At 54.6% G+C, this 24,395-nt stretch overlaps 1 protein-coding gene across 4 annotated transcripts in view; it reads left to right on the top strand.

Moving 5' to 3' along the window:
• LTBP2 (latent transforming growth factor beta binding protein 2) overlaps positions 1–24,395 on the top strand; it is a 106,265-nt gene that overhangs the window by 70,074 nt on the left and 11,796 nt on the right. For 3 of the 4 annotated variants that reach the window (XM_078448028.2, XM_078448030.2, XM_078448031.2), the window contains 12 exons: positions 1,966–2,088; positions 6,027–6,191; positions 6,452–6,685; positions 7,763–7,782; positions 8,922–8,961; positions 9,671–9,784; positions 11,946–12,074; positions 12,718–12,846; positions 17,179–17,298; positions 22,568–22,687; positions 23,766–23,888; positions 24,133–24,258. In XM_078448028.2, the coding sequence (XP_078304154.2) occupies positions 1,966–2,088; positions 6,027–6,191; positions 6,452–6,685; positions 7,763–7,782; positions 8,922–8,961; positions 9,671–9,784; positions 11,946–12,074; positions 12,718–12,846; positions 17,179–17,298; positions 22,568–22,687; positions 23,766–23,888; positions 24,133–24,258 (1,443 nt within the window). The remainder of the gene's footprint in view (positions 1–1,965; positions 2,089–6,026; positions 6,192–6,451; positions 6,686–7,762; positions 7,783–8,921; positions 8,962–9,670; positions 9,785–11,945; positions 12,075–12,717; positions 12,847–17,178; positions 17,299–22,567; positions 22,688–23,765; positions 23,889–24,132; positions 24,259–24,395) is intronic. The other variant, XM_078448029.2, reaches the window with a different exon arrangement.

Genomic DNA, 24,395 nt, shown 5'->3' with positions numbered 1-24,395 from the left:
GTCTCCGTATCTGGGAGGGGACCTGCTCACCTCTACATCCGTGTGCATCACCCTCCTCTCTCTCTCTCCAGCCTTCCCTCCTTCCACGGGATAATTTTGGGGTCTTGTCATGAGCTGCATGCATTGTGCTAGGTGCTTAGTACACAGTGACAGATAAACACGGAAGCTGCCCCAGGTGAATACAGACGCTTAAACCATTACACCCCACGGGAGAAGTGCTCTCACTGGAAAGAAGTTCTGGGTGCTGTGGGATCCCATGGTGGGGACCCCTTCCCAGACTGGGAGGGTAGGAGAGGGGCTTCAGGTGACACCTCACCTCGACTTAAGGAATGAATAGAGGTGACCAACTAAAGGGGATGCGGGCATTCCAGGCCGAGGAAACAGCACAAGCAAAGGAACAGTTTAGGCCGGCTGGAGTACAGCCTGTGGGCCCACAGGAGATGACACAGACATCCCAGAGCCTTGTCAGGGCCAGCTGCCCACCCACAGGCTGTGGGGAAATATGGTGGAGGGCATTGGATGCCCTGTGAGGGTTTAGGAGCTCCCTCTAGGAGGCGAATGGGGACCAGAGGCATGTCAGATTTGCATTTAGGTACTTAGACACATCACTATGGCCACAGTCCAGGGGCAGGTGGGTCTGTTCCCTTTCCTAGATCTCAGTGGCATCTCCCCAGGCACCTCCCTCCCAACAGGGTATCCTGCCAAAGAGTAGTTGGGCCATCTTCTAACCCTTCATTCCTGCGCTTACTGCACAGGCTTCCCTGAAGCCTATGGGTGAGCATGCGACTCTGGTGACACTGGGTCGCCATGTCTAATCTCCCGGCCCTGGAGGCAGGAGATCTGCCCCTCACGGATCTTCTTCACTTACCATCATCAACAAGGGTGCCATCACCAAGACTTCTTGGAGCTGAGTAAGGGTTGGGATTTCCCCTTGGCAGGAAGAAGTTTCCAGCATGAAATGTTTTTGAGATCAGAAGGGAAGCTAATGTCACTCCCTTGTTTGAAGAACAGTATGTGCCCCCACTGGTCTTGGAGGATGTGTGGGGCCTGCCTGAGGCCTTCTGCCTCCTGGAAACATAGCCTCTGGCCTCCTGCCTCCTCGACCTTGCTGGGCCCCTCCGTCCTGCAGATGTGTCCCCCAGACCTGCAGAGATGCTTCAGAGTCTCTCCAGGAAGGCTGAATAGGAGGGACTGGGCAGATGGTTCTCCACTCTCCAGCCCGAACTGTGCCCTTATCTGCTCCCCCCCATATGCATCCCAGCATGCTACTTACTAGCTGGGTGCCTTTAAGCAAGTTACTCCTGGAACCTGCTTCCTCACCTATAAGATGAAGCCCCATGGACCTACTTGATAAAATTGTTGGTAAGAACTGAATGGGGTATCATAGGTAAGCCACCTCACCTGGTACCTGGCACATAATAGGCACTCAATAAACATTCACTTTTAATATTATGACCATTATTACCAGTTAGTGGACTAAGTGATTTGCAATTTTTACCTTGTTTTATTCTCCTAACAAGACCATCTGGTTGTTACTATTTTTTTTTTAATTTTTTAAGCGTTTATTTCTGAGACAGAGAGAGACAGAGCATGAGTGGGGGAGGGGCAGAGAGAGGGGGAGACACAGAATCCGAAGCAGGCTCCAGGCTCTGAGCTGTCAGCACAGAGCCCGACGCGGGACTCGAACTCACAAACCGTGAGATTATGACCTGAGCTGAAGTCAGTCGCTCAACCGACTGAGCCATACAGGTGCCCCTGGTAGTTACTATTAATGTCCCCATTTTATGAATTAGGAAACGGAGGTACAGAGAGAGGGACCACACTTAATAGATGGCAGCTCCATTGTTGTCTTTTTTTTTTTTTTTTTTTTTTTTGGAGAAAGTGTTTGCAGAGCTCTGCACTGGCCCCTCCCCTCCGTCCAGCCTCGGTGGGGCGGGCGCTCGCTCACCTCCTCCAACCCCACAGATATCAACGAGTGCCTGACCCTGGGCCTGTGCAAGGACTCGGAATGCGTGAACACCAGGGGGAGTTACCTATGCACCTGCAGGCCTGGTCTCATGCTGGACCCGTCCAGGAGCCGCTGTGTGTGTAAGTGCTGGCGGGGGCCAGGGGTGGGGGGACACAGGGAGGCAAGATGGGATCCTCAGGGTCCCCCGGCCAGGCCCAGAGCGGTAATTTCCCCCAGGCTCCATCCCAAGGCCCGGGACCTGTGTCTCAACCGGGAGCTGGGCCCGATGTACAAAAACTGATCTGCCCCCGCCTGCTGGAGCAGAGATGGTTACGACTTCAGTTTGGGTTTTTGGCATTTCTTTGGGGGCTTTGCAGCTGGGGATTTTCTGCTTCTGTTTATTCTCTAATCCTTTCTGTCCTATCTGTTGCCTCATTTACTTTGAGGGGGCGGGTGCGTGTGTCGCCTCTGTTCTGATGTCTGGCTGAGCTGTGGCTGCCTCTTCCAGGGCCCGAGCTTAGCAGCCTGGTCACTTGGCTGCAGCCCTTTCTTAAAGGGCCTGTCTGGAGCGTGAAGGCCTGCTGCCTGACCCCCAGGCCTTTCCCTTAAACGCGCGGTCCCTTATGGTTCGGAACGTGTCTGGGTCCACGAATACATACACGTCACTGGTCATATCAGCGCTGTGTCTGTGTGCGTGTGCACTGTGTGTGTCTGTATGTGTGCATGTGTGTACCCCCAGCCAGCTGTTTCCAGCAGCCTCTGTGGTTTCCTGCTAGGAGAGGCCCAGGCTGGCAGCACCCCCAGATAGCAGGACTGACGCCACGGCCCAGACAGGGCTCTCCTTGGGCAGGGAGGCCCGACCAGAACTGAATAAAACCAGTCCTGACTGGCATCTGGAAAGTGGCAGCCCAGCTCAGCAGAGCTCCCTGGGGCTGGCCAAGCCCTCGGCCTACAAACCGCCAGGTACCGGGTCTGGGGAGGCCACAGGATGAGCAAGACTCCAGTGCCACCCAGAGGGAGCGTCCATGTGAAGGAAAAGAGGAGAATGGACCCAGTAAGCGTCTCCAGAGAGAGGAGTCAGTAAAAAAGGCTTAAGAGGGGACACCCAGAGAGTGAGGAATCCCAGAGTGGGGAGAACACGTCTGGCGGCCCTCAGGAAGACTTGACGGTGACCAGACATGTGATCAAGGCCTCAAGAGACGTATAGCACTTTCTTCTCATCTCACCCCCCACTTAAGATTCCTTTATTAGGCAGGCATATTTCACACCTGAAGTGACTTTGACTTGTTAGTGCCAGAAAGAAAGCCTTAATACAGGGAGGCAGAGATGGCCCTTGGGTGTTCTTTATTGTTTCTCCCTGCCTACTGTTACCCCCTCCAGCTGATGATTTACCTCCCTGTAGGCAGAGAAGGGCAGGCATGAAGTTTCTCTTCTCTTCGTTTCTGAACTTTGCCCTCTTCCCTGCCACCTGACCAGGGCCAGTTAGGGCAGTCTACAAGGGTCCCTCTGTGCTGGGGCAGTCTCCTGATACTTTCAGCCGGGTCACCTCCACCCTGGGGCTCAAAAGGACCGAGTGCCACCACACTGGTGGTGCAGAGCCTGCTTGGGATTCTCTCTCTCCCTCTCCCTTTCTGCCCTTTCCCCACTTGTGCATGTGCTCTCTCTCAAAATAAATACATAAGCTTAAAAAAAATAAATAAAAGGACCGAGCCATTCCCTACAGTATTGCAAGGGAAGTAGCTGCTCGAAGCATAGATTATACCTGGAGACCCAGGCTCATGCACTGACCAGTGATTGACCTGTGTGTGTAGCACATAACCTTTGACAAGGAACCTTCACATACATCATTGTGAAGAAAGTATATCAGACAGGGGGCGCCTGGCCCCTGTGACTCTTGATCTCATGTGACTCTTGATCTCACGGTCGTGACATTGAACCCCACGTTGGGTATAGAGATTACTTAAATAAATAAACTTTAAGAAGAAGAAGGAGAAGGAGGAGAAGGGGGAGAAGGAGAAGGAAGAGGAGGAGGAGAGGAGGAGGAGGAGGAGAAGAAGGAGAAGGAGGAGGAGGAGGAGGAGAAGGAGAAGAAGAAGAAGAAGAAGAAGAAGAAGAAGAAGAAGAAGAAGAAGAAGAAAGAGGAGGAGGAGGAGGAGAAGGAGAAGGAGGAGGAGGAGGAGGAGGAGGAGGAGGAGAAGAAGAAGAAGAAAAGAAGAAGAAGAAGGGGGAGGAGGAGGAGGAGGAGGAGGAGGAGGAAGAGGAGGAGGAGGAGGAGGAGGAGAAGAAGAAGGAGGAGGAGAAGGAGAAGAAGAAGAAGAAGAAGAAGAAGAAGAAGAAGAAGAAGAAGAAGAAAAGACGAAGAAGAAGAAGAAGAAGAAGAAGAAGAAGAAGAAGAAGAAGAAGAAGAAGAAAGTATATTTATTAGTCAGGAGTCTTTGGGTTGCAGGTGACAGAAACCCAACTCAAACCACCACAAGCAAAAATAATTAATTGCTCCACACAACTGCAAAGTCCAGGGGTAGGTGTGCCTTAGGCTTGGTTGGATACAGGTATTCACAGTGTCTTTAGGATGCCTCTTGCTGTTTTCTTTGTGTTGATTTCATAATTCCTTCAAAGTTGGCCACCAGACACTCAGACACTCCAGACCTACATCTCCCAGCCTTGCAAACTCCAATTTAAAAATAGAGAAATTGGGGCGCCTGGGTGGCTCAGTCAGTTGAGTGTCTGACATCGGCTCAGCTCATGCTCTCACGGTTCATGAGTTCAAGCCCCATGTCAGGCTCTATGCTGACAGCTCAGAGCCCAGAGCCTGCTTCGGATTCTGTGTCCCCCCCACCCCCGTCTCTCCTCTCCTTGCACTCTGTCTCTCAAAAATAAATCAACATTAAAAATAGAGAAATAAAAAGAATCTCCTTTCTAATAATCCATGGAAAGTCCCAAAGCTGATTATTATCACTGGGTGTACTTGGTCAAGTGCCCGTCCCTGACCCACTCACTGTGACCAGGGCTATGGACTCTTTCAGCTAGGAAGTGGAGTCAGCCTCTACTCCACATGGACAGAGTGAGAGGCAGGGTAGATCCCATAGGAAGCCAGGGTGCTATTACCAGAATATAGGGGTATAGATGCCAAGCAGGCAAAAACACAGGTGTCTACTCCCCATGGAGTTAACATCATCCTTATTTTACACATGAGGACGGTAAAGCCCAGGGAGTCATGTAGCTCCTGGCGGAGCAGGGATTGGAACTTGGCCAGCTGAGTCCTGGGCCCTGACCTGGACTTTCCCAGGGTCATTCTTTCCTTAGTTTTGAGCGTTGTCTTCTCTGCCCTTTTCTCGTCCCTTCGTCTGGCCCTACAAGGAAGTCAGTCCGTTCCAGTGTGGCATGGCCTCTTTGTCCTCCACTGAGATAACGTACAAGAGGATAATCTTTAATACTCATTATCAAAAGACGAGAAAGGAGACAATGGTGATAGTATTATTGTCGTGTAACACCAGCATAGCTCACGCCCACGGTGGTGCACGGGATTTTGATTCGTGGATCTAACCGTCCACCTACATTGGTCCAGCGAGCTTTTACTGAGCATCCGCATGCACCGGACCCTGCACAGGGTGCCTGGGCTACAAAGATGGACAGGGTCCCTGTCCTCAAAGCTCCCCATCAAGCCTTTGGCTCTCACCTTGTCTCATCTCCCCAGGGTGACTCTGGCCCTAGAGCACACTGCTCCCCACCCAACCCCAGGCCTGTGGTAAACACTTGTTAACTTCGCATCTGGAGACAAGCACATACATCCCCATATCCTGCCCTCAGGCCCTCCGTGTGAGAGTGGGAATCAAGGGGCCCCTCAATCAGGTAACGCAAGGAGAGACACCAAAGGCTTCCACTGTGATTATTCCTCCCAACGTTCTTTTGAGCCCTTTCAGTGCCCAAACCTGCAGACTGAGACTCTGAGACTCGGCTGGGCCAGCTGGGTGTTCATTGCCAGCAGCCGCTCCCATCAACTGCCCCCCTCACCTACCCCCACCCTGCACTTCCCCCGTGGCTGGCCACCTGCCCACCCCACCTGCGGTGTCTGTTGCAGCCGACAAGGCCGTCTCCATGCAGCAGGGGCTGTGCTACCGGTCGCTGGGGGCTGGCACCTGCACCCTGCCTTTGGCCCAGAGCATCACCAAGCAGATCTGCTGCTGCAGCCGAGTGGGTAAAGCTTGGGGCAGCAAGTGTGAGAGATGCCCCCTCCCTGGCACAGGTAAGCATCTTGCCTGGTCTCAGCTCTGGCCACCCAGGGGCTTCCTCCAAGCCAGTGGCCACTTTCTCCCACCTGGGCCTCACCTCCAGCCAGAAGACCCTTAGTCTCTTCCATCCTTCCTGCTCAACTCCTTACCCCAACCTGGGTCCCTCCTCCCCTGTTGCCACAATTTCTTGTCCCCCAAAGGGAGGGAAGGGAGGGCCCTGGGCTCCTGCAGGAACGGCACCTCTCAGCTTGGCCTCTGACCCCTGACCTTGCAGAGGGCTTCAGGGAGATCTGCCCTGCTGGCCACGGCTACACCTACTCGAGCTCACATATCCGCCTGGCCATGAGGAAAGCTGAGGAGGAGGAACTGGCCAGGCCCTCCAGGGAGCAAGCACAGAAGAGCTATGGGACCCTGCTCGGGCCAGCGGAGAGGCAGCCACTCCGGGCAGTCACTGACACCTGGCTGGAGGCCGAGACCGTCCCTGACAAGGGTATCTGGGCTGGGGGAGGTGCCTGAGGGATTCCCCTTCTCCCTCAAAGAGCCACTGGGTGTTTATCCTGGATCCATGGCTTCCCAACTCTGGAGCATTAGGGGAGGGAGTTTAGAGCAGCAGCTCTGGGAGCCCTGCTCTCCTGGCCTGGCAAGATGGGAAGGTCTTACCTCCTTCCCTACCCATATGGGGTGAAAGGTGCCCACACCCCAAGGGTTGCTGGTGGAAGCGGGCGAGGTCAGACGCAGGCCCCACCCCAACCCATCAGGCCTTCCTGGCCCCTGGCCCCTGGTCCCATGGCCCTGGCCACACAGCTTCTGGGGCTGGTGCTTGCTTCAAGGCCTGAAGGGCTAGTAGAGAGACCCTGGGGAGTCTGGGCCCTGTCGATCCCCTCCCCTGGCCTTAGAATCAGAGTGCCAACTCCAGCTCAGTCGCCTCGGGCCGGGGAGGCACAGGCTGGAAAGAGATGGCCTGAGGCACCCCTGGCAGGAGCCCCAGGAAGCCAGGCTGCAAGCACACCCGGGTCACTGGTAGCCCTGAGCGCAGGAGGCCAAGGACACACTAGGACAGGACAGCTACATGATGGCCAAAATTGCTCCAGGAATCTGGAATAGACAGGGAAGTCCGAACAGAGCCCCAGTCATGGGAATTGGATGCTGGCCAGGCCAGGAGTAGCTCTTCTCTTTCTAGAACTGTTGCCCTGGGCCGTAGCCCACGGCAGAGGGTGGAGTGACCTGGTGTGGCTGGGAGGCTTGAGAGGGAGGAGGTGGCAGAACAAAGAGGAGAGTTACATCCAGGACAGATGGGTGGATGGGCCCGGGAAGGGGTGGGACTCCCATCACAGGGGCCTTAAAGGAAGGCAGGAGGCTCCCTCTCACCCAGGGAGCCACGTCATAGGCCCTCCAGACCTGGCCTTCTGGGGTCTGTGGTGGCCAGTCCCTGCAGGCCAGGAGGGGCAGAGGCTGTACTGTCTCCACCGCTGACCTCTGGGGACAGGTCAGGAGGTCAGTGACTGAACGAGCCTGGCCGTGGGTGGAGGGAAGGAGGCGGCCCGGCTCTCCTCCCTGAGCTCATGCTCTCACCTTTCCTTCCCAGGAGACTCCCAGGCTGGCCAGGTGAGTGCATCCAGGGATCGGCCAAGCGTGGCAGAGAGCGGGGCAGGGTAGCCACTGAGACTGCAGGGCAGTGTCCCCTGAAGGAGGAAAGGGAGGCAGAGGGGTTATGTGTGGCGTGTTACCTGGAGAGATGCTGGCATTGGGGTGGGGGGACTCACCCAAAGACCTAGTTTTACCCCAAGGGAAGTCAGAACAACAGCTCTCAGTCTCTCATTTGGGGTGCTCTGGGGCCCCCCTCAGAAAGGAAGTAGGAACAGGTCCTGTACTGCAGCTAAGGTCTAGAACTGGTTCCAGACGAATTCTGGACGCGGCACTTTCTGAGCCTGGTTTGCTTACATCGCAGGATCTCCCCTGTGGGTGGCTTGTGGGGAAGTGGAAGCAGAGCTGTGGCTGGCCTCACGCCCCTTCACTCCCTTCCCTGCACCCAGGATTCCCCCGGGAAGAACCGAATCCTCCCGGAAAGACATCCCACAAGAGTGAACCTGCTTTTCCCCTCGCCAGTCTGCCGGTCCCTACCCTGTCCCCTGCCCCTCCAACCTGCATACCTGAATGTCCCCAAACCCCGTTCCTCCAGTGAGCTGCTTCTCTCCCCAGAGAATCACATATTGTCCTCCCAGACCAGAGTCCACTTCTGCGTCCGCACAGCCCCCAGCCTTGCTCCTGGCCCGCTGTCGTCCCCTGCCCCTTCTCTCCTCCTGGTTCACCACTGCTGTCTGTGAGCTGTGGTGAGGGACGCCAGGGATGGCCTGGGGGACTCGGATTCACCGCACTGGTCCTGTGACCCTAGGTAGGCTAGTTGACCCCTGGAGCTTCTGTGACTTTCTCTGGGCTCCTAGCATTGAGATGATCATTGAGCATTGCTGATGCGACACAGATCTGGCACACCACATACATCAGTTCACTTAATCGTTACAACCTGCTATCATAGGATAGTTGAGCAGATTAATTCAGACAGTGGACATAAAGCTCTGGCAGAATGCCCAGCATCTAGGAAAAACTCCTCAATGCCTGGAATGAATGAGAGAGTGAGTAAGTAAAGTGGACAGGAAGCCCGGGGGCAGGGGTGAGCGTGATGGAAGAAAGAACATCAGAGAGGTGACAAAGGATCCAACTGTGACTGTCTCCTCTATTCTGTGCAGGTCACAACCAGTGTTACCCAAGTACCTGCCTGGGTCCCAGGTGAGTCCCTCCTCCTAGCAGCTCCCAGGAAAGAGAGACCGTAGAGTTTGTACCCTGGGCTGAGGCATGGGGCTCATACCAGATGAGGTCGTGGGTGGCGTGACATGTGAAGGCTTTTTTTTCTGGGTGCTCTATACACCTAAGGTGCTGCAAGTTCGGTGAAAGACACCGAGATGTTTTGCGATTATTTCCCTAAACACCTTTCTGCATTTCACAGTGCCACTCAGCATATAAACGAGACCAAAGAGGAAGCACTGATGAAGCAGGGGCCCATCGGGTCCCTGGAGCCCTTCCCTGGGGGCCTGTCTCCCCTTGGGAAAAGGTTGGAGCTCTGCAGAGGCCAGCTTGCAGAGGGTCACTGGGGTTGGGGACAGGGCACTCTTCAGGGGCTCTGTCTCCAACAAGCTAGCTGGCCTTGGCCAGGTGGTCATTTCCACGAGCCCGTCTCCTGACCTGTGAAACGGAAGCTGAGACTGGATGTACTGGCGGACCCATTCGAGCTCTCAGATTCTCTGACTCTATTTGGAAAAGACAGATGGGGAAGTCAGGACAGAATCCACCCTAGGCTCCACCCCTGGTTCTCCAGCTAGAACGGCAGGAAGAGGGAAGGGCCACTGCCAGCACCTCTGGAGGGCACACTGTCTGGGGGTGGGAAGGCAGGTGGCCAAGGGGCCATGGCTCATCCGCTCTCTCCTCTCCCCCACCACAGGTGATGCCACAGAAAGACCAACACCACCACTGCCTGGACAGGAGATTCCAGACAACCCAGAAGAAGAGCGAGTGACCACCCCCCATGACGGGCTGGAGGCCCCGGGCCCCTCAGGTACCTGGCAGCCTGGCGAAGTGTGGCTGGTCAGAGCCAACTCCGGGCCTCCTCGCCCACCAGATGAACAGTCTCTAGTGAATTCCTGCTCATCTCATCCCAGGGGGCCCCTAATGAACACAGCAGTCCTGTCAGGAGCACAAGTCAAGTGGGGAAGGAGAAAGAGAAGCGAGGCCTCGGAGGCTCCTCTTACTCAGAGACCTTCTAGGAGAACCCAGGGGCCCTCGCAAGGAGCCTCCGGGAGCCTGGCTCCTCCCGGCTGTTGACCCTGAGTCGGCTGAGTGCCCCGGCAGCGAGCAGCCTCCTGCCCACGGGGCCGGCCAACTTTCGGGAAGGAAAAGTGGCTCTGTTCTCAAGGTTGTTTAACTGTCGGGGAGCCTGAGCTCCCCCTCTCCAGTCGGCTACAATGGCGAGGGGTGCGGGGTGGGGGAGATCCCTGGCAAATCCACCTTGCTCTGCAATGCGCCCTCCTCAAAGGCTCATTGTCTGCAGAACTGCTGCTCCTGTGCACAGGTGTGCTCACACGCGCGTGCCCTCACGTGTGCCCTCACGTGTGCCTCGTCAGGGGCTGGCTGATCTCTTAAACTCACGGACTGAGCTCACGTCAGGGGAGCGGGTATTTCCGGAGTTCTTCCACCAGAGAGAGAGAGACCAGGCTGCCGGGTGGAAGGAACAGCCCAGAGAGTGTGGGGTGGAGGAGGGGCTGGCCTTCCCAGGCCCGAACCGGGGGTGTTCTGCCACCCTTTCCTCGGCGCTCAGTGCACTGCATCAGGGAGCATCCTTATCCCCCTCTGCTGGGCAGGCAAGATGAGCTGGGTTAAAGGGATCCGTTGGGAATTCTCCGACCAGAAAAATGGGCCTGGAGGCAGGGACAGAGGCTGGCGGGGGGGGGGGGGGGGGGGGGGGGGGTGAGGGGCAGGAGGAAGAGCCCTGGTGAGGCTCACCAGTGGCTCTCAGCTCTGTGGGGGGACAGAATCCCCCCCTCTGTCACCACCCACAGCTTAATCCCCCTTCTCCCCTGCCTTCCCCCAACCTCACCCTGCTGGGAGCATACGTAGAACCTGGCAGGGGGTCCCCATAAGCCCCCCCCCCAGCTGACCCAGACTTGGAGCCAGGCCAGGGACAGGCTAGCCTTGCCAACAGGCCGGTATGCACATTCGGTTCTGTCCTGCTTAGCAAACGCTGTGAAGCCTTGCTGTGCACCAACACAGGCATCGCCCCGACCCATTCCCCTGGGCCTCCAGGGTGACCTCAGTACTGTGGGGCAGGGCAGGGGAGCCCTGGGTATGTGGGCTTCCGGCCATGACCTCAGGACAGACACAGAGGCTGGACGTGTCCCTCACCCATTCATCCAATCAGTGGTTCATTCAGCACGTGCCAGGTACACTGCTAATATTAAGGACACAGTTCAAAAAAGCTAAAGTCTCTGCCCTCTATACGGCCTCAGCGCTGAGTCCGGGTGGGTCAACAAACTGTTTCTGAATTCAGCATCCGCCTCCCCACTTTTTACCCCACCACCCAGGGAGTCCTCGTTTAAATTACTTCAACAGGTTTCTAAGAGCCCCCGCCCCGTGCCTCCCGCCCTGTCCGTCAGCCATTTGCTACCTTTCTGAGCAAGATGGCATAGCCAGATGAGTGGTCTTTTGGAGACAGCTCTGATCATACCCCACCTTGCATGACCCCCTTTCTCATAGGCCTCTCTGAACATGGCATTCAAGGCCTTGTTCAGTTGGCCCCAGCCCACTTCTCCTTTCTTCCTCTGGCAGTTCTCCCTCAACACCCTGCTTACCAGCGCTGTCTGTCTGTCTCTGGGACTGTGGGTGAGAGCCATGCCCTTATTCAGAGAGGACTTCAGGTGTCTGAGAGTCCCCCTGCTGGGACATGGGCTAGTGGAACCCACTGGGTTGTGGTCAGGGGGATGTACTACTGGGAGCTCCCCCCTGGGACTCAGGGTCCTGGGAGGAGTGCCGTGGGGTGTTATACAAGGCCATGCTACATGTGGATATGGGCGGGCCCAGCCAAGAGAGGAGTGAGGCTTCTGTGGGTCCTCTGAGGCCCCTGTGCCCTGCGTCCCACCCTCTCCCCACCCTACCCCACTGCCCCGCTCCCCTGCCTTTGCCTGTCCTCGCTCCATTATGACCTCTGCCTCGCTCTGTCGCAGGCATTGACCGGTGCGCCTCTGGAGCCACCAACATCTGCGGCCCTGGAACCTGCGTGACCCTCCCGGACGGGTACAAATGCATCTGCAGCCCCGGCTACCAGCTGCACCCCAGCCAGGCCTACTGCACAGGTATGCACTAGGGCATCCTGGGCTCGCTCGGTGACTGGGGACAGAGCCAAGAGTCCAGGCAACGGAAGGCCCAAGTAGTGCCGTGTGCTCTGAGGAGTTGAAAAAGAAGGCTGTGGCTGTAGACAAAGCTCACCTTAACCTTGGGGAGACCAGTCTCCGAGAGCACCATCTGATGAGTCTCTAGGACTCCGGAAGAGTGCAAAGCCCCTCAGGGCTTCAACCCATTCCTGGAGCCCTCAGCTCTGAGATCAGCCCACGCCTCCAACTAGCCATCTTGCTGCCTACAGGGCAGACCAAGGCCAATGTCTCCACTGACCACCCCCTCCATATTTTTATTCAAGAGAGAAACGTCCACTGTGCCTTGAAGGAAAGGAAGTGATTAGGAGGCCACTGGGGGAGGGGGACATGGGCAGGGAAGAAGTGCTGGGCCACTGGCCCAGGCCCTTGGTTCCTGAGTGGGCCCTAGGGGCAGACCTCGTGACCCCAGCCTTAGAGATTTTTCGTCTCCCTGGCCTCCTCTCTTCCCTCATCCCCTCCTTGACCCGTAGCAGCATCCCCTGTCCAGCTCCTAGCATGGGCAGATTGCTGGCAGGTGCCCAAAGAAAGGTCTCCCTGACCTCCCTCCCCACCTTCCTCTGCCCAGATGACAACGAGTGTCTGAGGGACCCCTGCGCTGGAAGAGGGCGATGTGTCAACCGAGTGGGTTCCTATTCCTGCTTCTGCTACCCTGGCTACACGCTGGCCACCTCGGGGACGACGCAGGAATGTCAAGGTAAGCCAAGTCTGCCTCATCCCCGGGATAGGCACAGGACCCCCTAGAGAGTACTGAGGTGGAAGAGGATCCAAGCATTCACAGCACCCAGCCACTGCTCTGCAGTGTGTGGAGCACGCGAGCTGTGAGAACAGAGACTCAGGGCGGTGACCTGGCCCTGGGAGGAAGCCGACCCCTACGCTGAGACCAGAAGGAGAGTTTCAGACCTGCAAGACCGCAACATTCACAAAGGCTCCGAAGAGGTGTGGCTGGAGCCGAGAGTGTGAGGGGTCTGGGGACATGGCTGGAGATGAGGACTAAAAGCCTGGTCCCCAAATTCTGAGTGACTAGGAGCCGCTTTCATTTTGGGTAAGGAAGGAGACGCGTGAGGACACCGACTGGGACTCCTGGCAGACGGGGGAGCAGACTTTGCAAGAGGAGCGTGGGTCCTCAGCAGCTCAGAGACCTGGCAAGTCTTTGCGCTTCCCTGGGAAGGCCTGGCCCCCCGCACGAGGCCCCCGGGCAGAGAAGCTTCCAACACAAACCCTTGACTATCCAGCATTTGTACTGCAATGCAAAAACCCTCTGCATACATTTTTATGAATGAGCTCACAGAGAATATGATGAGGCACTTTCCAAGCAGGGCCTTAAGATGCATAACCCAGCTGGACCACTTCACGGGAGAACTCTTCCTGAGGCTCGCATTGCTGGTTCTGGCTGGGGCAGCCCAGCAGTCACCCACAGTCCCGCCCTGGAGGCCAGGAGGCTGTGTATCCTGACATTACCAGGGACCCCAGGTTCTAATCCCCCAGAGATCTCGTCTGCAGAGACCAAGCCCGTCCGGGTCTCCTCACCTGCTATGGGGGAGAGGGAGTAGGGGAGAAGAACCAGCTAGCTTAATCAGGGTGGGGGATTGCACTTGATCATATGAAGCTCATCTTCCCAGCCCCAGTCGGTAGAAATCCTTACCCATTTTATAGTCAAGCAAACTGAGGCTCAGGGAAGTGAATTGAAATGCCCAGGGACCTCGTACCTAGTTGTGGCAGAGCCAGAAACAGAATCAAAGTCATTCTGGTGTCAAAGCATGGTTTGCTTCCAAAAACATGCACAGCGAAGGAATGGAGAAAGCAGAGAGTGTTCCAGAGAAAGGGAATGAACCATTGCTACAGAGGGCAGAGTAGTGACCAAGCCTGGCAGGCTCTGGGAATAATGATAAATCCAGTGTGACTGGAGCATGCGGTATGTGGAGGAAGTGGCAGGAGCTGAGGCCAGTGTGTGAAGTCTTGAGTGCCAGGCTGAAGGGTTTGGACACCATCCCGCAGGCAGTGGGCAGCCAGTAGAGGTTTATAAGCAGAAGGTGGCGACGCACTCAGCTGGTCCTCAGGGAGGTGACTCAGCAGCACTGGCAGGTGCTGTAGGTCAGAGGCGCTGCTCTCTGTGGGTCCAGCCCAGGGCACCGGCCCCGGGGACAGGCAGTGGCTGCTGCAGGGAATGGCGTCACCGGTCCCGGATGTCTCCGCCAGCCCCGGCAGCTGGGGAGGGAGGTCAAGGTCAGCTTCAGTGCTTCCCCCAGTGCGACCTGGCTGCCCCATGATGGGACCTTATTCAGGATAACATCCCCTTTCTAAAGTCTGCCAGTCTTATGAAGCAGCATCTCATTATTTAATTATGTGTGAATTATTTCATTAATTTATATAACGAATTAATATAAATTATAACAGTTTCTAGGAGTAAAATTAATGCAATTAATTATTATAAATTGTTTGCATGTTAAATATTTTTAATATTTTTAAGTTTACTTATTTATTTTGAGAGCGGGAGAGAGCGGGGGAAGTGCAGAGAGAAGAGAGAGAGAGAGGGTCCCAAACAGGCTCCGCACTGCCAGCGTAGAGCCTGATGCAGGGCTCGAACTCACGAACCGTGAGATCATGACGTGGGCTCAGATCAAGAGTCAGACCCTCAACCAACTGAGATACCCAGGTGCTCCTAAGTATTTTTTTTTTAAACATTTACTTCGCAGGGTGCCTGGGTGGCTCATTCAGTTAAGCGTCCAACTTCAGTTCAGATCATGATTTCATGGTTCATGAACTGGAGCCCCACATCAGACTCTCTGCTGTCAGAACAGAGCCTGCTTCAGATACTCTGTCTCCTCTCTCTCTCTCTGCGGCTCCCCTGCTGGTTCTCTCTCTCTCTCAAAATAAATAAATAGACTTAAAAAAAAAAAACCCATTTACTTTACTAATAAATATGAGCATCTCTTCGTACATTAGCCTTGGGGTTTCCTTATCTGAAAATTGCTTGTTCCTATTTTTTTGCTCAGTTTTCCAGTGGCTGCTGGTTTTCCCTGTGGCTCTTTGGGAGTTTCTTGTATATTCCAGATACTTGCCTGGGTTTAGATATTGTAACTCTCTCATTTCATCCTCTGCCGTTAACCTTATCCACATGTCCTTCTTTTTAACAGAAATCCTTAATTCTAACATATTGAAATTCACCTTTTTTGCCTTATTTTTTATGCTTTTAGGGCTTTATTTAAAAAGCCCTTCCCCATCCCAAGGCCACAAAGATATCCTTCCACGCTTTCTTTCATAAAAGTTAGTTCACCTTTTACAGCATGTTTTAATCCATCTGGAGTCTGTCTGTACAGACGTTATGATCTGGTTTTGTTTTGGTTTTCTGTTTTGTGGTGGTTTTTTTTTTTTCGTTTCTGTGCCTGTTGCTCTGCACAGAGCAAGTCCGCTTTCTCAGCCTCGTCCATCAGTCACCCTGGCCCTGCCGGTCTGTGAGCTCTTCCTCAAGTACCCATGTGTGGTTCTGCCTCTGAGTTCTCTTTCCTCTTCCCCTGGGATCCCAGCTTCTCGAAGTGAGGATGAGTTATTTCAGAAATGCCCGGAGAGGTATTGCAATGCAGGCTCCAGTACTGCGAGGGCAGAACCCCTGGATGTGGGCCCGGGGGGTGTGACTTTTACGCCTTCTGCCAATGACTCCGCTGGGCACTACAGTGGTACAAAGTACCACTCGGATGAAAACACTGTCCATAAACAAATGATTAGTATTCCATTCGTGCAACGAGCACTATTTGGGGTTCTGTGCTGGACATTAGGGACATTCGGATAATAAGAGCCGTTCTCAGCAGTCAGAGAGAAAAAAGCAAGTAAATGAACAGTCACTATAGTGGCTGAGTCCTAAGGGAACCCTCGGGAGGGACATATGGGGTGGAGGGGAGAGGTCATCCTCACCTGAGAGATGAGTAGGAGGCAGCCAAGCTAGTGGGCAGGAAGCCACTCCAGACAAGCAAGCAGGACATGCCCAAGTTCAGGAGCAGGTCCTGTGTGGCTGAGGCTAGGAGGCAGGAACCAAGGTGGGAGAAGCAGACGGGGCCAGATCGTGAAAGATCTCACATGCCAGGCCTAGGAGATCAGATGTTATAGGGTAGGTTTAATGCTAGAATAATAATAGCTAACATTTCTTCGGTGCTTACCCTGTGCTAGGCCCTTCGCTTGGATTATCTCTTTTGATCTGCGTAGGGACCCCATGAAATGTTTGAACCAGTGCTGGGGGCCGGGGGGCAAAAGTAAATTCTCCATTGATTTGACTGTGGGGACAAGGAATGGGGAGGGGCCAGAGCAACCTTTGAGTGGGTCAGTTGAACCAGTCCTTGAAATGGAGGTAGGACACTGCTGACCGTTGAGGCAAAGAAAGATGCTCCAAGTGGAGACATTTGTATGAGCAAAGGTTTGGTGGCTGACCAGTGGGGACCAGCAAACACAGCAAGGCTGAGCGGCAGAGGCCTTGTGAGCCATACTGAAGCATCAGGGAACCCCAGTAGGGATTTAAGCAGGGGAGTCGCATGAGCAGGGTCAGACTTTTGAGCCACTGTGGGGCACCAGTATGCTTTGGGACAGTGGAATAAACCACTTCAGTAGATTCATGGCTGCCTAAGATGCTATCTTTCTGGCTGTTTAATCCCTAACCTTTGAGAAGGCCCTTAACAACTCTAGGATCAGACCTCTGGAGGATGCATTGGGGTTCATGGGGGGGCTTTATTGGCCTCCTCGGATCACGCCATATGGACGGCCACGTGACCTCAAGACCAGCCTTTGCCTCAGGGTGGGAAGACAGCTTTGAGGGTTCCCAAGGGCCTTGGGAGAAAGGAACTCAGGAATTTGCAGGGGCCTGAGCTAGATCAGTCTCAGAGCTGGCATAGGAGCCCCCCCCACCAATCACGGCTGCAGCAAGGATGCCTTTTCCTGCCTAGGCCTCAGCACGGGCATCCTTGTCCTGGGCCTCTGAAGGGATGCCCCGGGACCCCTGCAGGGCTGACGCCAACCCAGGACTTGTTTCGTGTGTTCACAGACATAGACGAGTGTGAGCAGCCAGGGGTGTGCAGCGGGGGACAATGCACCAATACAGAGGGTTCGTACGACTGCCAGTGTGACCAGGGCTACATCATGGTCAGGAAGGGACACTGTCAAGGTAAGAAATGGGATGAGGGAGGGCAGCCGGCCGCCCTACCATCTCTTGGCCCCTCCCCAGGCGCTGGCTACCCCCACCTCCCCTTCCAGCTTCTCTCCGACTGGGCCCCTTGATGCTGAGCCCACTCTAATGGACAGAGATCTGTCTGGGAATTCTTGAGGCCTTCCATCCCCTTCAATGATATTTTGGCATCCTGTCTGCCCCCCAAAGCAGGGGAGCACAGCAACTTTATACACACGAGACCCCGGGAACATCCCTCCGTACACCTCTTCCCCTGGCCTTGAGTCATACTGCTCTCCTATATGACGGAGGAGAAGCCGGTCTCTCTGGGAGGTGCTTGCGGCCTCAGCCATGACCGACTTGCTAAAGCTTGTTAGTCCATGGGCTCCTCAGGGCTGGACCATATCTTTAGATGACCCCTGTGCACACACCTGATAAATGTCCCGCATTGGACAAACGTTAGCAAATGCTAGCTGAATAAGTAAATGAATGAAGAATGATTGATGGAGCCCCAATCCTTGCTCCCTTTCCCAGGCCCTGCCAAGAGGTGGCTGTGACATTGCCAATCAGTCTCCCCACAGACTGGCTTGGAGCTGCCACTATCACACCAGTTCCTGGCAACTCTCCCACTACTGCCTCCTGGCCAGGCTGGGGTGGCAAATGCTCGAAAGAGGCCTGGGTTGTGTGCGAAGAGTGGTGGAGACAGGAATGAATGAGGGTAAATCAAGGCTCTTTCTGGAAAGAAATCCTGTCCTGGATCTGAGGTTAGGACCAGACACCTCTCAGCCTCCAGGTTCTTCCTGGCCAGGACTTGCCTGATTGCACAGGGTCCTGGAGGTGAGGGATGGGCTTTTATACCTTATGATGGGAGGGTGTGCCTTCCCAGTGCCATTAGCAGGGAAGCTAGGTCCGGGGTCCTAGAAGGTCTTAGCAAAGGGGAGACATGGCTGGGGGTGTAGGGCAGACAACTGTCTGCACCCCCAGGGTGTCACCTTCTCCTCTCAATGCCTCCCTCTTGGTGATTTCCCTTTCATACTCTGGACTACACATGATCAAAGCCAGAATGGCCTCTCTTTGTCCTCATAAGCATGATGGAGGCACACAGCCTGGCATTTTCCAGGAGAATGGAGAGTTGATGAGGGCCTACTATGTGCCAGGAGGTGTCCTAGTACTTGACAGATTACCTCATTCAAGCATCACAACAATACATTTCAAATTTTTTTTTAATGTTTTTTTTTTTTTTTTTTTTTTTTTTTTTTTTTTTTTTTTTTTTTTTTTTTAGAGAAAGAGAGAAGGACAGAGTACAAGCAGGGGAGGGGCAGAGTGAGAGGGAGACACAGAATCTGAAGCAGGCTCCAGGCTCCAAGCTGTCAGCACAGAGCCCAACACAGGGCTCGAACCCATGAACCATGAGATCATGACCTGAGCTGAAGTCGGACATTTAACCGACTGAGCCACCCAGGCGCCCCAGACAACATTACAGATGTGACGTTAGACTTTATTAAAAAGAAAAGCAAACCCAAAGGAGGTGAACCAAGAAAATACCAGGACATTAAAAACATCAGATTTATACAAACCAGTCCATGTTAAGGGCATAGGCTCTGTAGAGACAGGCCTGGGTTTGACCCTTGTCTTGACATCTGAAAATGGAAACCATAATGCCCATCTCGGAGGTTCTTACGAGGACCAAATAAGCTAACACATACAACAAGACTCTCAGTGAATACGGGAGAGTGTTTCCATCTGAAAGCCCCATTCTTTTTTCACCTCTAGACACCTCTCACGCTGCAGTCCACGCCTCCAGATTGTCCCCTTCCCTTCCGGAAAAGTTCCGGAGGGAACTTTTTCCAGAGGAAAAGTTCCAGACGCACACCTCAACTGGGAGGTCAGGCTGAGTTCCTGGCCCAGGCCAGACATTCAGTCTGCTGAAAGAAAGGCTGATGTAGCCTGCACACTTCTCCAGGTTTCCATCAGTAACCACAGACCCAGCCATCACCCTGGGAGCCCAGTCAATTTCCTCCCCCTCTTTCTTCTCACTCCAACTGAGAAACCACTCTCTCCACTTAAACTCAAAGTCTCTGGTGGAAGGCCTGAGTGCTCTGGGCAGCGGCCCATCCAAAGTCTCAATGGCATTTCCGTCATACCAGAAACTCTGGGTTCCCACAGAAAGGGGTTGGATCCCCTTGCAGACTGCCTGGGCTTTGCTGTGCCCCAACCACATCCCAGGTCTCCTGCGCTTCTGGCCCCTGACTGAGCACGCTCCGCCTCCCACCCTGTGCTCTCACAAGGAGCGGAGATGGGCAACCTCACATTTCCTCATGCAAAGAATAAAGCCCTGGTTAGGGAAGATCCAGGATCCCAACTTGTACAGACAAGTTGGCAAGCTGGTCCCTGGGGTGCCTGTTTCCCTGGGTCCTCTGGGGTCTCTTCAGAACCTCATACCAATAAGGTGTGACATTTTAGTCACGTGGTCTCATTCTTGCCCCCAACTACCAAGGTATTAGAACCCAGCAAAATATACGATAATTTTAGATTTAAATTCAAACCCTAGACTAGGGAGAAAAATCCAGCTCTAGTCCACATACCAAGGGATCGATGGAACAGCTTCAAGATATCTGGTGACATTAGAGCCTTTGCCCTTAACACGGACTGGTCAGAAGTGGAATCTACTTCATCCGGAATCTTTCTCTGGCTCCTTTTGATGGGCTTGGCAGATGGCTCTGTTACATACACTCCCATTTGGGAGAGCCTTTCCTTGGCTCATGGGGTGACTAAGGGCTGCTTTGATCTTCTGCCTTCCCTCTCCCACTTGCTGACAGACCTCTCACATACAATAATCGTGGCTGGGGCTCTGATCTGAGGAAAGAAGCCAGCAGTGGTGTGCCGGGCTAGAGTATGTTATGCTACGTTAACAAGTGACCCCAGCCCTCATGACTTAGAACACAGCAAAGTTTACATCTGATCAGTGCTACATGCCCATCGTGGGTCAGCTGGGGATCCTGCCTCATGTTTCTTCACTCTAGAACTAGCCTAAAGGGATAGCCAGCATCTTGAATGTGGCCAGTCTCCATGGAAGAAAGGAAGAGTTGCTCACAGTTATGCCTTGGTCCATAAATTATATGCGTCATAGCTCATCAGCCAGCACGAGTGCCCTGGTCCGACCCAAAGAACCAGGAGGCCCGGGACGCCTGGGTGACCCAGTCAGTTAAGCATCTGACTCTTGATTTTGGCTCAGGTCATGATCTCACAGTCCGTGAGTTCAAGCCCCATGTCAGGCTCTGCACTGATAGCACAGGGCCTGCTTGGGATTCTCTTTCTCTCTCTCTGCCCGTCTCCCACTTGCATTGCATGCACACACACACACTCTCTCTCTCTGTCTCAAAATAAACTTAAGAGAGAGAGAGAGAGAGAGAACCAGGAAGCACAAGCCTACCTGGTCCAGCAAGGGGGAAAGCTGGAATATTTAGTGAACAGCGTCAATACCAGGAGTCTCCTAATGCCCAGTAGAGGACACTTTGTGCAACACCTCCACAGATGTGCCCAGAACATTTGGGGCAGGACAGGCATCAGGGCTCTTTGCTCCTGGTAAATCTAATCTCCTTCTTACACTACCTGATCCCTGTAGGAGAGATCCAAAGATTTCATTTTTTTCTCAGTGTGGTCTTAGAAAAGGGTCCTCACCTCTGTCTCTTTGTCTCCCAAAGCAATGATCACTTATCATTCCCAATGGCTTTGCCCATCCTTCTTCTGGTACCTCAGCTAAGGCCGCAGGCCATGGAGCTGGCTGCTCTCTAATGAGCAGCCAAAGTTGGTGGTCCTAGATGCTTCAATCCCCCTCTTCTGTCTCATTCTCTTCAATTCTGTCTTTACAGAGATCCTTAGAATAGGTTAGCCCAGTGTCACCACAGCCCAACCAAGAGCTGTTGGCTACCCTCTTTCTAGAGACGAACCTTATCTCAGTGTCCCCAAGATTGCCTTGGGGGCCTGGGTATTTCCTTGCAGATACCCAGCTGAACAACCGCCTGCCCTCTGTGTATCTTCCTCTTCTGGACCCTCAGGGTGAAGTTTTGGCCTTGAGAGGGCCCAGGTGCCCTGGGATAGAGGGCTTTGATGTGGCCCGGCTTCTGCAGACCAAACAACGTCAGAGGAGACTTATTTTCACTCTCCACTTCAGGGGCCGTATTGTGTTCTGTAACAGCTGCTGGCTTTCGTCCCTTTGCAGAGAGCCTGTGTTCTGACCCTTGGCCCTGCCGCCTGCATTTCCTCCATGGGTGCTGAGCAGATCTTCCTCTTGGGCAGTAGGTCTTCTGCATCTGCATAAGCTGGTGGACTTCCTCCAGGAGAATGACAGTTCCCGACTTAGGAAGAGTAGATCCTCTTGTTTTCTCTGGAGCTCAGTCAGTCTGTCTGTCACTAACAGTGGCTGGCAGCCTCACCCTTGAGCCCGAGGCACATACTGCCTTCCTGCAGTCCCAACCCAGAGTTCAGTCCCTGTGTTATGACCTCCCGAAGTCCGCCCAAGTCCCCTGTGTGCCTTGAATGAGGACTTCTGGGTATGTCAGGTCGTATCAGGAAGAACCCTGCCTGCAGCCCCCCCCGGGAGCAAGATCTCTGTCCTCCTCGCTGCCCCAGGCTCATCCTTTCGGACTCTCCCGGATCTCACCAGAGTGGGCGTTGGCAGCCCTACATGGTTCTCACCTGGAACAAAAGAAGCCTTGAAGCCTCCAAGCCAAGAAGCCTTGCCAGCCTCCACCCTTGACTCTGCATCAGCCTCAGGGCTGGTCTTGGTCACATCCGAGATTGGGGGTCCTCCTCAGTCCCCATTTCCTGCTGCAGGGGAGCCCATTTTGCCCTCATTGCCCAGCGACCTGTTCTGGGGTCTCCGGGACCTGCCATACCAAGCATGTACAGTCCCAGTAACGTAAAGGAACAGGATTCACCAAGGCAGATACGAAGGCCCTTCCCAACAGGCCAGCTCATGGAGTAGAGCTCTCCCACCCTCCCACAGCTGTGGTGACCATGGCCTCTTGCCCCACCCAGGGAGTCTCCCTTTCTAAAGTTCTTCTGTCTCTTTTGTCCAGGACAGTGGGTGGGAGGTGAAGCTGGGAACACCAGACAGGACTCACTTTTTCCTAGTTTCCATCTGTACAGAAACTGGCATCCCTCCCTCTCCCCCACCAAGGGCAGGGTCAAGGATTTGCTTCCTCTCAGACCTACCCATGTGCTGTGGTTCCCAGCGATGACCAAGGGTGGAGATGTTATTTTGCAGATATCAACGAATGCCGTCACCCTGGCACCTGCCCGGATGGGAGATGCGTCAACTCCCCCGGCTCCTACACTTGCCTAGCCTGCGAGGAGGGCTACAGGGGCCAGAGCGGGAGCTGTGTAGGTGAGGGCTGCTTGCCAAGGCAGTGAGAGGGCTGTTTGGCCTTGGGACCTCTGGTTGAGCCCACACACAGGGAGGGAAGGAGATGGGCAGGGGGAAGTGGCTTGGAGGCCATTGTCCTCCATGACCTGGCTGGGTTCCCACATGATGTTGGCCATGAGATGGGTGTGCTTCAATTACTGGTGTTCTTCCCTCTGAATCAGCTTGTGTGGGGGCCCCTTTGGTTCCTTGACCATATCCATCCAGGAGCTATAGCCCAAGGTCCAGAAGCTTCTAGGGCTGGATCCTGCTCGGTAGAGTGAGTTGCCAAGAACCTTAGGAAGAGGGTGGCTCTGGTGCTGTGAGCTGGCAGCCGAGTCCTCCCGGGGAGGATGGCCTTCTGCTTTTCTGCATCTCAACAGCAATGTCCAAACAGCAACACCTAACTCAACAGTGGGTGTGCTTCTCCCTCCAGAGGAGGCTGCGTGTCAGCTGTAGGAAGAGTGTTCTTTCCCCTCAGTCCCTGCAGGAAGAAAGGCCCAGGGTTCAGAAGGCCAGGAGGGACTGAATTGTGAATAGATGCTTTGAGGCTCTGGAGAGGGCAGGCATTTCCCAGGCCCTTGAGACTCCGGTCAGCCAGCCAGGCATAGATCGGCCTGTCTCTGCACTGCCCACTCACCTATTGAAGCTGGCTGTTGGGCTGGGAACATGGAATCATACCAGTCTGGTTGGCAAGTAGGCGGTCAGAAGGGTTCAGAGCCACTGTAAGGTGAGTCAAGGGTCTTGGACATTTCATTCCAGGTGTCCTCAGATGGGCCAAACCAGCCCCAGGGCTGGGGAACCTGGCCTCCTTTTCTAGGACATGCAAAGTGCTGTGTGTTACCAGATAGAGCTGCAGCGGGCCCAGGCGGGAAGGGCACCCTGCCCTGAACTAGGTGGGTGGGGCCAGGAGCAGGAACAACCTGATGGCCTTCCCAGGGTGGCCTGTGGCCCCTCAGAATGCTGATTCCCTGGCCTCATAACTGAGATGCTCTAAGCCTGACAATGGGGACCACATGAAGGAGAGGAGGCCAACCTGCCATCTTGGACTTCTCTTCCACAGATGTAAATGAGTGTCTGACCCCTGGGGTCTGCGCCCATGGAAAGTGCATCAACCTGGAGGGCTCCTTTAGATGCTCTTGTGAGCTGGGCTATGAGGTCACCTCAGATGAGAAGGGCTGCCAAGGTACATAGATGCTGAAGCACCCTTCCTCCATGCAAATCCACCCGCAGCTCCTTCCCTCTGCACACCCACTGCTGATCCAGCCGTCGTCCCACATCCCTAATCATGCGGACCCAACCACACATCCTGCCAAGTCCCATCCTTCCCCCCCCCCCGCCCCCGGCCCACCGCCCACCTGTCAGTTCCGTCCGTCCTGGCATGTCTGTCCTGCAGAGGGTCCCACACAGAACCCAATGGCCTGTTTCAGATGTCGACGAGTGTGCCAGCCGGGCCTCGTGCCCCACGGGCCTCTGCCTCAACACTGAGGGCTCCTTCACCTGCTCCGCCTGCGAGAGTGGGTACTGGGTGAATGAAGACGGCACTGCCTGTGAAGGTAAACCCAGGGAGGGGCTGGCAGAGGGGGACCAGGAATATAGGCTTTCTTACCCCCCAAAGAACACTCCGTTTGTCCCCCAGCTTTGGGCTGATGCTCAGGGTCTCCAGGCTAGACTAGAGGACCTTACCAATGGA

This window comes from Panthera onca, chromosome B3 (genome assembly GCF_046562875.1).
Source record: "Panthera onca isolate mPanOnc1 chromosome B3, mPanOnc1 haplotype 2, whole genome shotgun sequence".
NCBI classification, from domain to species: domain Eukaryota; kingdom Metazoa; phylum Chordata; class Mammalia; order Carnivora; family Felidae; genus Panthera; species Panthera onca.
The sequence above is the reverse complement of the archived record's forward strand: the minus strand, read 5'-3'. Positions and strand labels throughout refer to the sequence as shown.